Below are 13,251 nucleotides of genomic sequence, written 5' to 3'. Positions count from 1 at the left end.
GTTGCTGTACTTTTCACGGCAACCAAATACAAAGAAAGCAATTAAATATCTGATTTTACTTTTGGACTCTTGGATATTCTGCACAACACTTGGTGCAGCTGAGTCACAAAGACTATAATCAAATTAAAATGCAAATGATGTTTATTATTATGACAAGAAAAAAATATAATTACGTAGTCAATCTCAGAAGTAATTCATTTTTACAGTCTATGTCACTTACACACATGATCCTAGTAAGAATAAGTTTTTGAAGTTCAATGACTCAGAAATAATTCCAAGACATAATAACTTCCCACACGTACTTCATACTTAGCTAACTGCAGAGCTCAACACTGATACAAAAATGTGTTAAATATTTTCATTTAGCTACGCTTTCCTTTTTCGTTATTAAATTTTAAGACATAAAATCATGAATCTCTGTCAGATTATTTTGCTACTTAATAATTGACATGTTTAGCTTAAATACTTAGAGAAAGCCAAGAGCGATTAATAAGTGACAAGCACTCTTATCTCCTTACATTCATATCATCCCCAGCTTCATAAGAAAATGCTGGAATCTTCTACACTAAAAGACTACAAACTATATACCAACAAAGTATAGTTCTGCATGTGTTGCCTGACACAAAAAGCAGTATTTCCGTAGTTGGTCTTCTAGTTTTGTACAGGCTGCCTCAACAATTCCTATTATAAATAGGAATAAATCCAAACAAATTATACAGCTCTTGACAATTAGCAAGCTAACATACTGCTGCTGACAAATATGAAGATATCATCCTTTCAATGCGGATGTAAAGACCTGTAGATAACTGGCTACCAGGTGCACAAAACTTCAGATCAGACACTATGTTCAATTCCCTTCTTATCTGTCTCTCTTTCACTGTTATCAAAATAATTACTTTAATTAAAAACTAACAGAATACTCATCCCATCAGTTGGGTTTGTGAGAAAATACTTTAATAAACACCAAACTGGCTTGCTATTCTGAAGAAAATATGACTAATACAGAATTGTTCAAATAAAGTGCTCTAGATGTTTATTAAAAATGCTTTTCAGTATATTGTATATACAATATGTCAAAATGTTGACAAATAGAGTTTTTGTTCAACAAACAAAATATTTTACAGACATACATTACAAAAGTAACATAAAGATATCCTGTATCTTTTAACATCAATCACAAACCCTCTTATCAAAACCAAGAAGATGGAAAACTGGTTGAACTGAAAAGTCAGAGTCTTCTTTATGGACCACGTAAGCTCAAAACATATTTCAGCATCATAATGATTTACTTTATTTTAAAAAAGTGGGGGGGTGGGAAAGACATTTGTTGCTCTCAGGAAAAAAACTAAAACTCAAATTAAGCTGCACAGAAGTGTCCTCAGAAGCACTCTGTATGTAAAAGCAGTGGCATTAAACTTTAAAAATGTTCCGAGCCATTTTAAATCACACTGATATAAATGAATTAAGAGGAACAATCTAATGGATGTCTGAAACTATTGCTGTCTAAAGTAACACGTGGCATTGTACTCCATATGAAGTCAAGCTAGCAGATACATTTGATGTCTTTAAAAAAAACTAAAGATCTGGATTTTTGTACTGGAAAGAAATTCACACCACCCACATCCAGCTCAGTGTCCTTAAACCAATACACCCCTGTCTATATGGCTTTGTTTTGTTGTTTTTTCCCCCCAGAAGAGTCTTACCCCTCCTAACTTAAGAGATAAAGATCCCTCTGAAGGGATCCCTCTGGAAGGTATCACTCAGGTTGAAAAAGGCCTTAAAGATCATGGAGTCCAACCACACCCTTAGCACACTACCCTAACTAACAGCCCTCCACTAAATCCTGTCCCTGAGCACCACATCCAAACGGTTTTTAAACACACGCAGCGATGGTGACTCAACCACCTCCCTGGGCAGCCTATTGCAGTGCTTACCAACCCTTTCTGTAAGGAAATTTTTTTCCTGATATCCAACCTAAATCTCCCCTGGCACAACTTGAGGCCATTTCCCCTCGTCCTGTCACCTGTCACCAGTGAGAAGAGACCAGCCCCGCTCTCGCTGTAAGCACCTTTCAGGTATTGGAAGAGAGCAGTAAGGTCTGCCCTCAGCCTCCTTTTCCCAGACTGAACAGCCCCAATGCCTTCAGTCCCCCCTCGCAGGGCATATTCTCCCAGCCTTTTAAACATTATTCCTAGAAGCACCAAACAAATTTTGATGGAAGAAAACTGACATTCTGCAGTATGTTTCCTGATTGTCACTTGTGGTCAAAAAGCTGTAGTTCCTCAGGCAAGAAGTACAGGCTGCTTAGCCTATGCTTGCACTGTCTAAATACATTTCTGTTTCTCCCAAGACTACTCAGATTAAATAAAGTAGCATCAACTTGTTTTCCTAAATCAAGAAGATATAAAGTGGCTGTCTTGACTTATTTGACTGGAAATCACAAAGTCTAGCCCTGGCACATCAGATATCACATATGAAAGACAGAATTCCAAGTTTATTGTAAGACAATGAGAATGATCCTAATAATATAATCATCAGATAATTTTGCCAGCCTATGAGAAATAAACAAATTGTATAAAAAAGCCTAAAAGAATCTAGCAAATAGAATGAGTTGCATAGACTGAATGTTACCCGATAGTTGTCCAAATGTTTCTGTTGCAGAAGGTAAGCTTCAGTGGAAACATTAACATAACTGCAGGCCTCAAAACAAGCGTCATCTTGCATAGAGCAGCAGCATTGGGGAATAGCGACGTTTAAGATGCCTTATTCCTTCAAGATGTAAACAGTGCAAATAAGGATTTCTCTTTTATATAACCAGTGTATGAAATTTAAACTCATGTGGCCTGTGGCCATCCCACCTCAATGCAGGAGCTAGACAGATTTTGCAAGTTAACTAGGAGTCAGATCAGGACAGTATTTGGTTGCAACTGAGGCAGACAAAATTGGAGCTCTGAAGCGATTTTGATAAATTTGTAGAGTTTAAACAAAGCAGATAGAGAGCTTTTCCTTGTCATTCAGTAATAAAATCCTAGTGTGACACACTGCTAAAAGAATTTTGCCATGTAGGGATACGAGATGTTGGTACATTCACCAATCCTTAACATCCTACACCTTGAGCACAAAAAAACTCCGCTCCAGCCTCCCAAACATACATATCAACCATTCCAGTTAATTTCAAATGCAATCTTTCCCATGCTCATTGACTTCATAAGAAAGAACTGTTTTCTGGCTTCACATTCACAAAATAGTTAAGTCCCACTATTGCAACTAAACCCCTGTTTTCTTCAAGACCCGCACTGCAATATGGGCATATAGAATAAATAAGTAAACTAATAAAAATTAAAAACCACCGTTTAAGACCCCGTTTGAGTTTTCCCATATGGATGCAGACTGGCAATTCACACTGTCTCACGTGTAACCACTCTAAGTTGCAATCTATCAGTCCATCTCTACCTCTTCTGAGGAAGAAGATAAATATACTGGAAGCTGAATCTAGCAAAACAGCCACAATGGAAGACCACCACTTCAAAAGTATGCTTACTACAGCCTGCTGGACAAGGACGTGTTCCAGAAGAACAAGCACCTAAAGATCCTTCAACTACATTAGCCTATTCTGGAACAATTTTCCATTATATCAGACAACTCACAAACTTCTTTTCCTTTACGATCACAATGCCCTCCATAAAAACAGTAAACTGGTAGTTTTGTTTCTTAAAGACCATGTATAAATACACTTCCAACTGAGTAAAGACAAAAACATCACTGAAATTGCAGGGTGAAGATATTAAGATATTCAGATAAATGCTTGCATCCAACTCATTCCACCTTTGCAAGCTACAAGTTGACATCATCTTGTCTGCTAAATCAGTACAAACAAAGATTCTTCGCCTTTCTTGTGTTACTACACAAAATAAATAGATATCTATGATCTCATATGTATTTATACAAGTTTCTCAAACAAATTCACTTTTTTTTTTCTTGAGCCTATCAGCAAGCTGTAAATAAGCTGGGCATGGCTGAGCATTCCCCAGCCTTGTCTCTTCTTCTCAGACTGTGAGAAAAAGTCCTTACATGTTCTACGCTGCACTTCATCTCTATAAAAACACATTTAACAGATCTTTTTACCCTTGCAGGAAAAATACTAAAATGTTATATCGTATGTATTTTCTACGATGTTTTGCGATACAATTTGGATTTCCCATCTTCTTGCTCTTGTTTCTCAGCGGGTGCTCTTAACAACAGTTGATGTTAAGTGGGGACAGTGGTGTAGGCTCAGTCTGTGTTTACATTCATGATGTTATTCTAACATACAATTTCAGATATAAGCAGTCACAAGTTTTACAAACTCTTTACATTCACAGCAAACAAGAAATTATTCGACTGAGAGACTGATTAGGAATATAGTCCTGGTGAAGAAACATTGGCATTTGTTCCCATTATCTCTTGATTTAGCCAGGAAATACCAACAAAATGTTAATAAACTGGTCTTATCATTGCACTGGGTGTTAGTCACTCCATTTCAGCTCCCTGATCTAAGATCCCTAATGAAGACAATAAACTTGTCTTTCACAATTCCTTGGCAGAGATATATTGTTGTTCACTGGGAGTATATGACTGCAATAGCAATTTAGAATATTAACATAGGAATGTTAGCTAAATTAAGAAAACAAGTAGCGTCTACCATATCAAGTTAACACTGTCAGTTATATAAGAAGTTGGTGCTGAGCATAAAATACACACAAATAGTAATGAATGCTTAAAATCTAGACTGTGGTTTTCATGGAGTCATAAAAAATTTCCCCAAGATAAATTTCTGCGTACCAAAGCTGCCAGGAAGAGTTCCCCACTTCCCTTTTTCATTATCATTTACTATTGAGTATCATGTACCCAAAAACAAAGCAATATTGTCCTTATTAAGCTTACAAAGAGCAGAACAGAGGATGGGCACATTAATGAATCTGTAGCACCAAGAGGGGGGAAAAAAAAAAAAAAAAAAAGAATCCCCATCACAAGAAACTTCCCTTTCAGTCATGGAATCTCCTCCTTTTCTCAATTGTAGGGAATATTTACAGGAAGAGAGAAAACTTTTTTTCTCTTAAAGAGAGAGATTCCACTACTTCGACTTCTTACATTAGTTTACTTTTATTTTTATCATGGTACAAGACGATACCACTTGGCCAGTTCTGGATGCAGGATTGGCAGTAACATTTTTCTACTAGCACTTTGGAAAAGGAGATGATCTATCACCACAGCATGTACGTAATAAAACAATTCATGTGCTACCTAAATGATCAGACTGTTGCCTGTACTTGGTAAAGGTTTTTCCAACCATACAGTGATTTAAAACAATCAATGTCTGCAAGGAAACAAAAATTAAGCAGCACACACACTGAAGATTGACTTGCAGTGAAGTGACGTTGGTAGTAAAATGCCTATAACTGTGCTACATAAAAGACAACTGACACTGAAAGTGACACGGTTTTAAGAAAGCCCTAAAGAAAACACAAAGAACAAAAAGGGAAGAAAGCTACTTTTAAAATTAGACTGCTGCAGAATATTTATGCTGGAAGGTAACTTCGAAGTGGACCCAAATGTAAACCAAGAACTCAATGTATTGAAGGATCAGATTATAGGCATGAAAGCAAATAAAAGTCTCTATCATTCTGAACCCTGGACGGCTTCAGCAATAAGAGACTAAATTTTTTTTTTGTTATGCTTTTATAAGGAAATGTATATGGTTTTGTTAAAACAAGCCTTTTAGGGAATAAGCTAAATGGCAGAAAAGTACCATCCTAATACAAAGGGCTCTGTAGCTCTCTCAACAGCATTTTCCATCTCTTAGTTAAGACATATGATTTATCTCTATTGCTTTTGAGAGGCAGTAGGATGTTGACATACATGGACAATTCTTTAGAAAGAATTAAAGCTACAGATAATTATATAGTTATACCATAACAATGTCTGAGCAAAATAAAGACACCTTGGTAGCAAACTGTTAATTGTACTTTCCTGCATAACTTGCACTATGGTCAAAAGTTAAATAGTAGCCTATAAAAATAACGTGTAATGATAATAGCAACAACATACTATAGAATCATAATTTGAAAGCACTTGAATGTACTGCAAATAAAAGTTCTGTTTTACCTAGAACTTACCACATTCTGGTTTACCCACCACACAGAAAATAGAAGCTGATGACTCTATCACACTTGATCTGCAAACTTACTGTAACACTGAAAGTAAAACCCAGAAGCACCACAATCTCAAAACTGCTTTAGAACTACAGTTATTCCACGCAGTGTATCGGCTTGGGGCTGAGCGGCTCGATGGCTGCAAAGAAGAAAGGGACCTGGGAGTGTTGGTTGATGCTTGGCTGAACATGAGCCAGCAGTGTGCCCAGGTGGCCATGAGGGCAACGGCATCCTGGCCTGCATTAGAAATAGCATGGCCAGCAGGAGCAGGGAGGTGAGCATCCCTGGCAGTGCTCAAAAGGTCTGGATGAGGAGCTGCAAGATACGGTTTAGTGCTTGTGGTAGCAGTGGTGGTGGGAAGATGGTTGGATTGGATGATCTTGTGGGTCCTTGCCAACCTTGTGATTCTATGGTTCTATGAAAATCTACTATAGCTTCATTATATAAGGAATTGTATATGATCTGCCTCTACCTTTAGGGGCATGATTTCTTACAAAGAACATACTTTCTTTTCTGCATAGGTTTCTCATAGTTGAAAGCTTGTAATGATATTGGTTAATTGCTAGATTTCAGTCACCTCTCTAACCTCTCCCCTTCAGTGGGTGTGAAAGGGTTTACTCATAGTATACACTGTACTGACTAAATTTTATCTTGTTCTCCTGGATTCTCAGCAGCAATTCCCAAGTTAGAGGCTTCCCCAGAAACAACGTCAAAGGATTCCCACCCACACACTGAATATCTAACAGGCCCTGACCCATTTTCTCCTTATTAAAGCAGCACTGCATGCTTAAAAAAATAAAATAAAATAAACAGAGAAGGTAAATGAATGCAACTATTGCAGTGGGAAATCTACCCTCTTTGGATTTGAATTATGACAAAATCACTACCAAGAAGCAGAGATGCATTTAAAATACAAACATCAAATATACTTTTCCAGTATTCTGAGTCTGTGACTTATTACTTTTACTGCCTTTCAGCAAAGTACAAGGGGACTTCATTTATTAGTTATGAATTAGAAAAATCCCCTAATTTAGGGATAGTTAAGTCTTCCAACCATATCTGTGGGCATATTTCTGCAATTTGAATTTTAATAATTTTGCAAGTAAATGACAGAAGATGAAGCATATTTAAAAAAAAAAAAAAAAAAGGAGAGATTCAACCAAGATTTGTGATGTTGCCTAGCCAGAGTTAGTAACAACTGATAACTCTGAATATTTATAGTTTCTTTATGGTATGATGCATTGTTGCAAAAGCCACAAGACTGAAGACCAACAGTGCAGTTGCTACACTGGAATATATTAACATCCTCAATTAAATGATGAAACAAGTATGACGTTCTGGTTTAAGTACAAACAAAATGGCAGCAGAAAATTTGGTTGATGTATGACTTTCAATTTGTCCAATGCACTCAATTTCTGACATAGTGAAAACCTGATTTTACCAGTTACAGTTGCATAACAGCCTTTTTTTCCTCTTAAGCTGTCATCTCCTAAGATGTGAAGCACTTTAGTAAGTCAAATAACCTCTCCCAAAACAGCGACATTAAACAGAGCTTAAAAACAACCCCAAATTAAACAACGTAGAAGTTTATACTTCTGCATTGCAGGGCTTCTGTTACATCCATGCTTATGCTTCTTATAAAAGGGACAGCCCTATATTTCCCTCTGCTTGCAGCTGCATGCACTTATTAACATTTTCTTTTGATAGCACAGCTATTTCTGTGCCTGCCTGGTGAACCAAATGAGGGAACTATATTAATTGACAGTAAACCTGAACAGATAAAGATTTCAGCTGGATGTATTCCTTGGTCATTGGTGCCAACAAAGATTTCAATTAATCCTCTCAGAAGAATTTTATCTGTTTCTAACACAATCCAGAAAATATTAAAAGGTTGAATTTTTTTAATTGTATGAGTAACAAAAGAAAATTGATTTATGAAAGCACTAAATCTTGTAACATGTTTCCAACCAATTTGTAAGCAGACCTTAACAGACTTTTATTTGTTAATAATATACTTATCACTCCTGTTCCCTTTTAACTCATTACACAACTGATGTCCCAGGGAAAGCAAATTAATAATAAGAACACATTCCAGATATGAACCTTCTCTATCTTAAGAGGGCTAACTTATTTGTCAGCTATCATAAGATGTATTTACATTTTGAAAAATGACCCACCTCTTCTTTCCAGTGGGAAAAATGAAAGCTGATGGAAAACATGTGAGAACATAGCCCTGTCTAATAGCATAGATTCAAGTGGCATAGAGTCATCTTGCACTCATTAGGACTTCAACAACAGTTTAACATTCACTTAAGAGTCCACTTCCTTCTAAGGATAACTTGCATCTCTGAAGGTGGATAACATTATGTCTGGAGCCCAAGTGACCAGGTTTATACAAGTTCACATATAAAAGCAGGAACTCAAAGAACTACTTAATTATATTGCCACAGTAAGTTATGTCAACTGCAATAATATATGGAATAGAGTGAATCCTGCAAATAGAAAATGAACAGTGTCAATCATTAGCAGAACAACGACCAGCACTTGTAAAATATCCTGATCTATCTGGAAAATAAATTTCCTTCTCACCAGGTTTGCACAGGATACTTGACTTCCAAGAATACAGTAAGTCAAGAGGACTGTTTAATATTATATGATTGTGTAGATGTTTCTGAAAAGTCTCAGATGCAAGATTAGCTTAAATCCTTCCATTTCTCCAAGACCTCTAACAATGACACATGAAGAAAGGAATGCAGTGAAACCAGCTTCTTTTGGAAAAGGTGAGGAATACCTGCTACATTGCTTGAATAGCATTGCTGTCTGTCCTAGAATATGATTAACAACCAAGTGTTTCTTTATCCACTGCTTTAATTTCACTACATATTGGAAAGATTTCCTTCTCCATAAGGAAAATTCTTTTGAAATAAATACTTCTAAGTTTTCAGCACACCAGTAAGCATCCTCTCCTTACTTTCCCTAAACTTTAGATTTAGTTCTTCTATATTATTTAATTTTCTATCTACATGTTTTCATTTCCTGGTGAAATGTAAACAACACCTAGCTCTTGATGAAAAGTACATTCATCTCTGCATGCTGCATACCTGCACACAAACATATTCATGCTCTGTGTTGTTTCTTGAAGAAAATAAAGAAACAAGAGATTTGTATAACAAAAGAGCCCTTAGAAATTAGCATTTAGCCTCTGATCATTTCACAAATTCAGTACTACTTAACAATAAAATTGAAGTGTGAGGTAAATGATCTTTACAAAGAAACAGTAGCTTATTAAATAGTTCAGTAGTATCTGAAGTCAATAAGACAGACATAATACCAAATTAAAATTTTTCCTGAAGAAAAATATTCACTGATCCATACTTAAGTTACATTATTCCTTTTTTTTTTTTTGTGAGATATTTACCAGTAAGTATTTATTTTAGCAAGACTTTGCTATGAGGATAATCTTAAAGGAAGCAGAGCACTGGTTCATTTGAAACACATTTTGTATTTAAAATTGGCTACTAGAAACATGCTTAAAATTTTCAGAGTACAAAATATGCATTTTAGTACAAAGACCTTAAGACTTGCATGCAAACATTCACAAATGAATTGAACTGGATCTCTTTTATTAGGTATATACAGTATACAATGTAATGCCTACATAAAGGCATTGCAAAGTATACATAAAAATTATGAAAACTTAGAACTGTGTAGGTAGTAACACAGCATCAACCATATTTAAGTCAGGAAAAGGCAACTTACGGGTAAGATTCTGAAAGCTGCTGAGCTATTTTATAAGCCATGGGGTCCCTGTCCAATGCATATATTGTAATGTTGCTGGCTTTCTCTAGAAGAGCTGTACTATGACCTCCGGCTCCAAACGTCATATCAAGGAAACGCTGAAATACAGAAGAGAACACCATTACCTCATAGCAAACCATAACAGATGGAAAGAAAATCCTGAACTGAAGGGGACCTGCAAGAACTACTGAGTCCAACCTCTTGCTCCAGACAGAACTACCCAAGCTCAAACCCTACATCTGACAGTGATGCCTAAACACTTGAACTCTGGCAGCTCGGCGCCATACCCACTGCTCTTTTCCTAACCCCCACTGGGCCATCCCCTGGCAGCTCCGTGCCATTCCCTCGGGTCCTGTTGCTGTCACCAGAGAGCAGAGCTCAGCGCTGCCCTCCTCTCCCTGTCCTGCATCCAAGTCACTGCTGAAAACATCAAAGAGAACTAAGCCTAAAATGGAGCCCTGGAAAGGGCTGCCAGGGAGGTGACTGAGTCACTGCCTCTGGAGGCGTTCAAGAAATGTTTACATGTTGTACTAAGGGACATGGTTTAGGGGGAAGCATTAGTGGTAGGTGGACAGTTGGACTGGATAATCATGGATATATTTTCCAACCTTGGTGATTCCATTATATTTGCAATTCTGCACAAAATATAAAATCACTTCAGAATAAACATTTGGATGGCTTTGGACCCCCTATCCACAAAAGAACCATCATTTGGTCCAGTCAGCCATAGATTCGTTCTGAATTAAAGGAAAGCTACTTGTTTCACTGCTTGATTCAACTTGTATTGAGCCATACGAAGATATTTAAGACGTAGGGCTATATGAAGTCATCAGTACCATCTGCTTTGTAAGACCATCTAAAAGGAAGGCTGATGGATTGATGTATAAATATTAACAATGACAATATTGCAGTTTTACACCACAGATCAAAGTGTCATACCAGTGCAGGAACACATTTTATAACTGGGACTAACTTAACTATTGCAAAAAATGTAAGTTTTGAAGACAGTAGTATTGATTTCAGGCTCAGTGTGAGAGTACTGGGGTATGTTTTTAGATTACCAAGACATCACCTAATAGCAAATACAGAATAATAAGGGATACCTACCTTAACTGCAAGCATTTTTCAGTTGTCAGGTGTGACTTACTCTGAGGGCTTAAAGTTGTACCATTTGATAAACAACATCAATTTCTGTGCTTCTGAGGAATGTCTACTACCCCATACATACATCATTCTTTTTCTTTCAGTATACAAATGAAAGTTTTCAGTAACACCAGACACGATCTTCTGTTACTAAAGTTGAAGACAATCAAGGAATTCTGAATTCTCTCAGACTAAACCAGACACAGGTATGAATTCAGTACAAATTAAGGAAGAATGAACAACGCAGTTCCTGGAACAAGACTCTCATAACCCCAAAGTCCCAGGTAGGATCGCACATTTCATATTCCCATGATCAAAACTTCACCAAAGGAAAAAAAAAAAACCAGCAACAGAAGACTTTCTATCTCATACTATCAAACCTCACGCAGAAATAAACTAACTTCAAAGGACTGACTAACTCAGCCGCATTCATCCAAGAGGACACTTGGGAAAACCATCTGCCTGCACAGAAGGGAGGCTGCTATATATCTTCTGTAGACTCCACTTCAGAGAGGTTTCTTCAGTCAAGGTCCATTTGACCACTAGGCTGACCAGGCAGCTTTGCTCCTGATGCTCTTCTAGGACATGGTCAGCCACCTCAGAGCAAGGCAGGCTGAGCCAATAAATCCTAGAGCAATACAAGCAAGCGAGCTAAAATTTAATGGTGTTTTGTCTTTTGTATGTATGAAACAGCAGTTCTGTTTTTAGCAGCTGCCCTGCAGGCCTTACTCCTTCTGGCTGACAACCATGGTACTTAACTGCTCAGAAGTCAAGAGCTACTTTGTCGACAGAAATAGCTACCTCTTCACTTTCAGGGGTTGCATGACTATGCTTTCATTTTGAATAAAATTGAATAATTCTACAGTCTAGGAATAACATACTAGAGTTTAGGGACAAAAAAGTTATTGTTTAATACCAGTATATTTTAACCCAAGTAGACGTGAGACTGAAAAACTATCTTTCTTGGTTTTGGCATCTCTGAATTCCCACAACTCTGTCCTCTCAGTTGACTTAACTGACCTCTGCTGCTGGCATAGGGGCAGAAATTAGACTCCATGCAAGCTAAACCAAACCAGAAGAACAGATTCTTCATATCCTCCAATGTGAATTACAGACTTTTTTTTAATCTCCAATTATTTTTTTTTTTTTATATGAAAGTTTTTAAAAACCACTTATGAAGAAAATCAAATTACACAGAATTCATCTGAACAATGCTTTCAAGTATTACCCATCCCAAAGTATCTCTTAAGAGAAAAATTACAAAGGAGATTCAACTGAGGAATAAAATGGGAAATAGGTCCTTGGAATAAAATGGGAAATTCAAAGGCAATGGAGACCAGAATTGAAAAAAAAAAAAAAAAAAAAAAAAAAAAGCACAAACTTTTATGTTTTCTAAAAACAGCTTTTGGAATAAAAAGCTTTAAGGAAATCCCTTGATCATTATAGAAATTTCATAACAATAAAACTGACTATTTATGAAATTAAGAACAGCTAATAAATTGCATCCGCAGTTGTGATAAAAAGCTATCAGGACAAAAAAGACTTTACAGACTGCTAACATGCTACCACATCGTTATTCTAGTCAGCTGGACTTGGAAAAAAATCAGATCACAAAAATTCAGACATTTATCTAAACCACCTGAATTTATTATCTTGTTTTCCCACTGATATTGTACAGTACTGCATGCTTTCTTTGGGACAATTAAGACAAAGTTCAGAGAGCAAAGATTTGCCTTCTTAAAAGTCAATCATTTAAGAAAAACCCCGGCATTTGATTTGATTGCTCAAAATTAAAGGAGCTAATGACTAGAAGTGAATAGCCCTTCAAGCTCTTACTGCATACACTTTACAGTCTAGTGGTTAAGGCACTTGAGATTCACTCAAAAACTCACAACTCTAACAAGTACTTCTCCAGAAGCACCCAAAGAAGTTGTGAAAAGAAACCTCAAGAAGACAGACCCAGTTCAGCACTATTTAGTCTTAACCTGATTCTACCTCCTTACCTGTGAATAAGGATTACAACTGCCATTGTATGCTCAGTTTCTGAAGTCTTTGCACACTAAAAAACGCCAGCAGTATTCAACTTGCGTTGAGCATGCCTCTGTTGGTGAAGCAAGAG

At 36.8% G+C, this 13,251-nt stretch overlaps 1 protein-coding gene across 4 annotated transcripts in view; it reads right to left on the bottom strand.

Moving 5' to 3' along the window:
• METTL15 (methyltransferase like 15) overlaps positions 1-13,251 on the bottom strand; it is a 92,427-nt gene that overhangs the window by 43,956 nt on the left and 35,220 nt on the right. For all 4 annotated transcript variants that reach the window (XM_042882709.1, XM_042882708.1, XM_042882710.1 and 1 more), the window contains exon 3: positions 9,951-10,087. In XM_042882709.1, coding sequence (XP_042738643.1) covers positions 9,951-10,087 — 137 coding nt within the window. The remainder of the gene's footprint in view (positions 1-9,950; positions 10,088-13,251) is intronic.

Source organism: Lagopus leucura, unplaced genomic scaffold (genome assembly GCF_019238085.1).
Source record: "Lagopus leucura isolate 7727_CA_CO unplaced genomic scaffold, USGS_WTPT01 Super-Scaffold_100035, whole genome shotgun sequence".
NCBI lineage: Eukaryota > Metazoa > Chordata > Aves > Galliformes > Phasianidae > Lagopus > Lagopus leucura.
The sequence above is the reverse complement of the archived record's forward strand: the minus strand, read 5'-3'. Positions and strand labels throughout refer to the sequence as shown.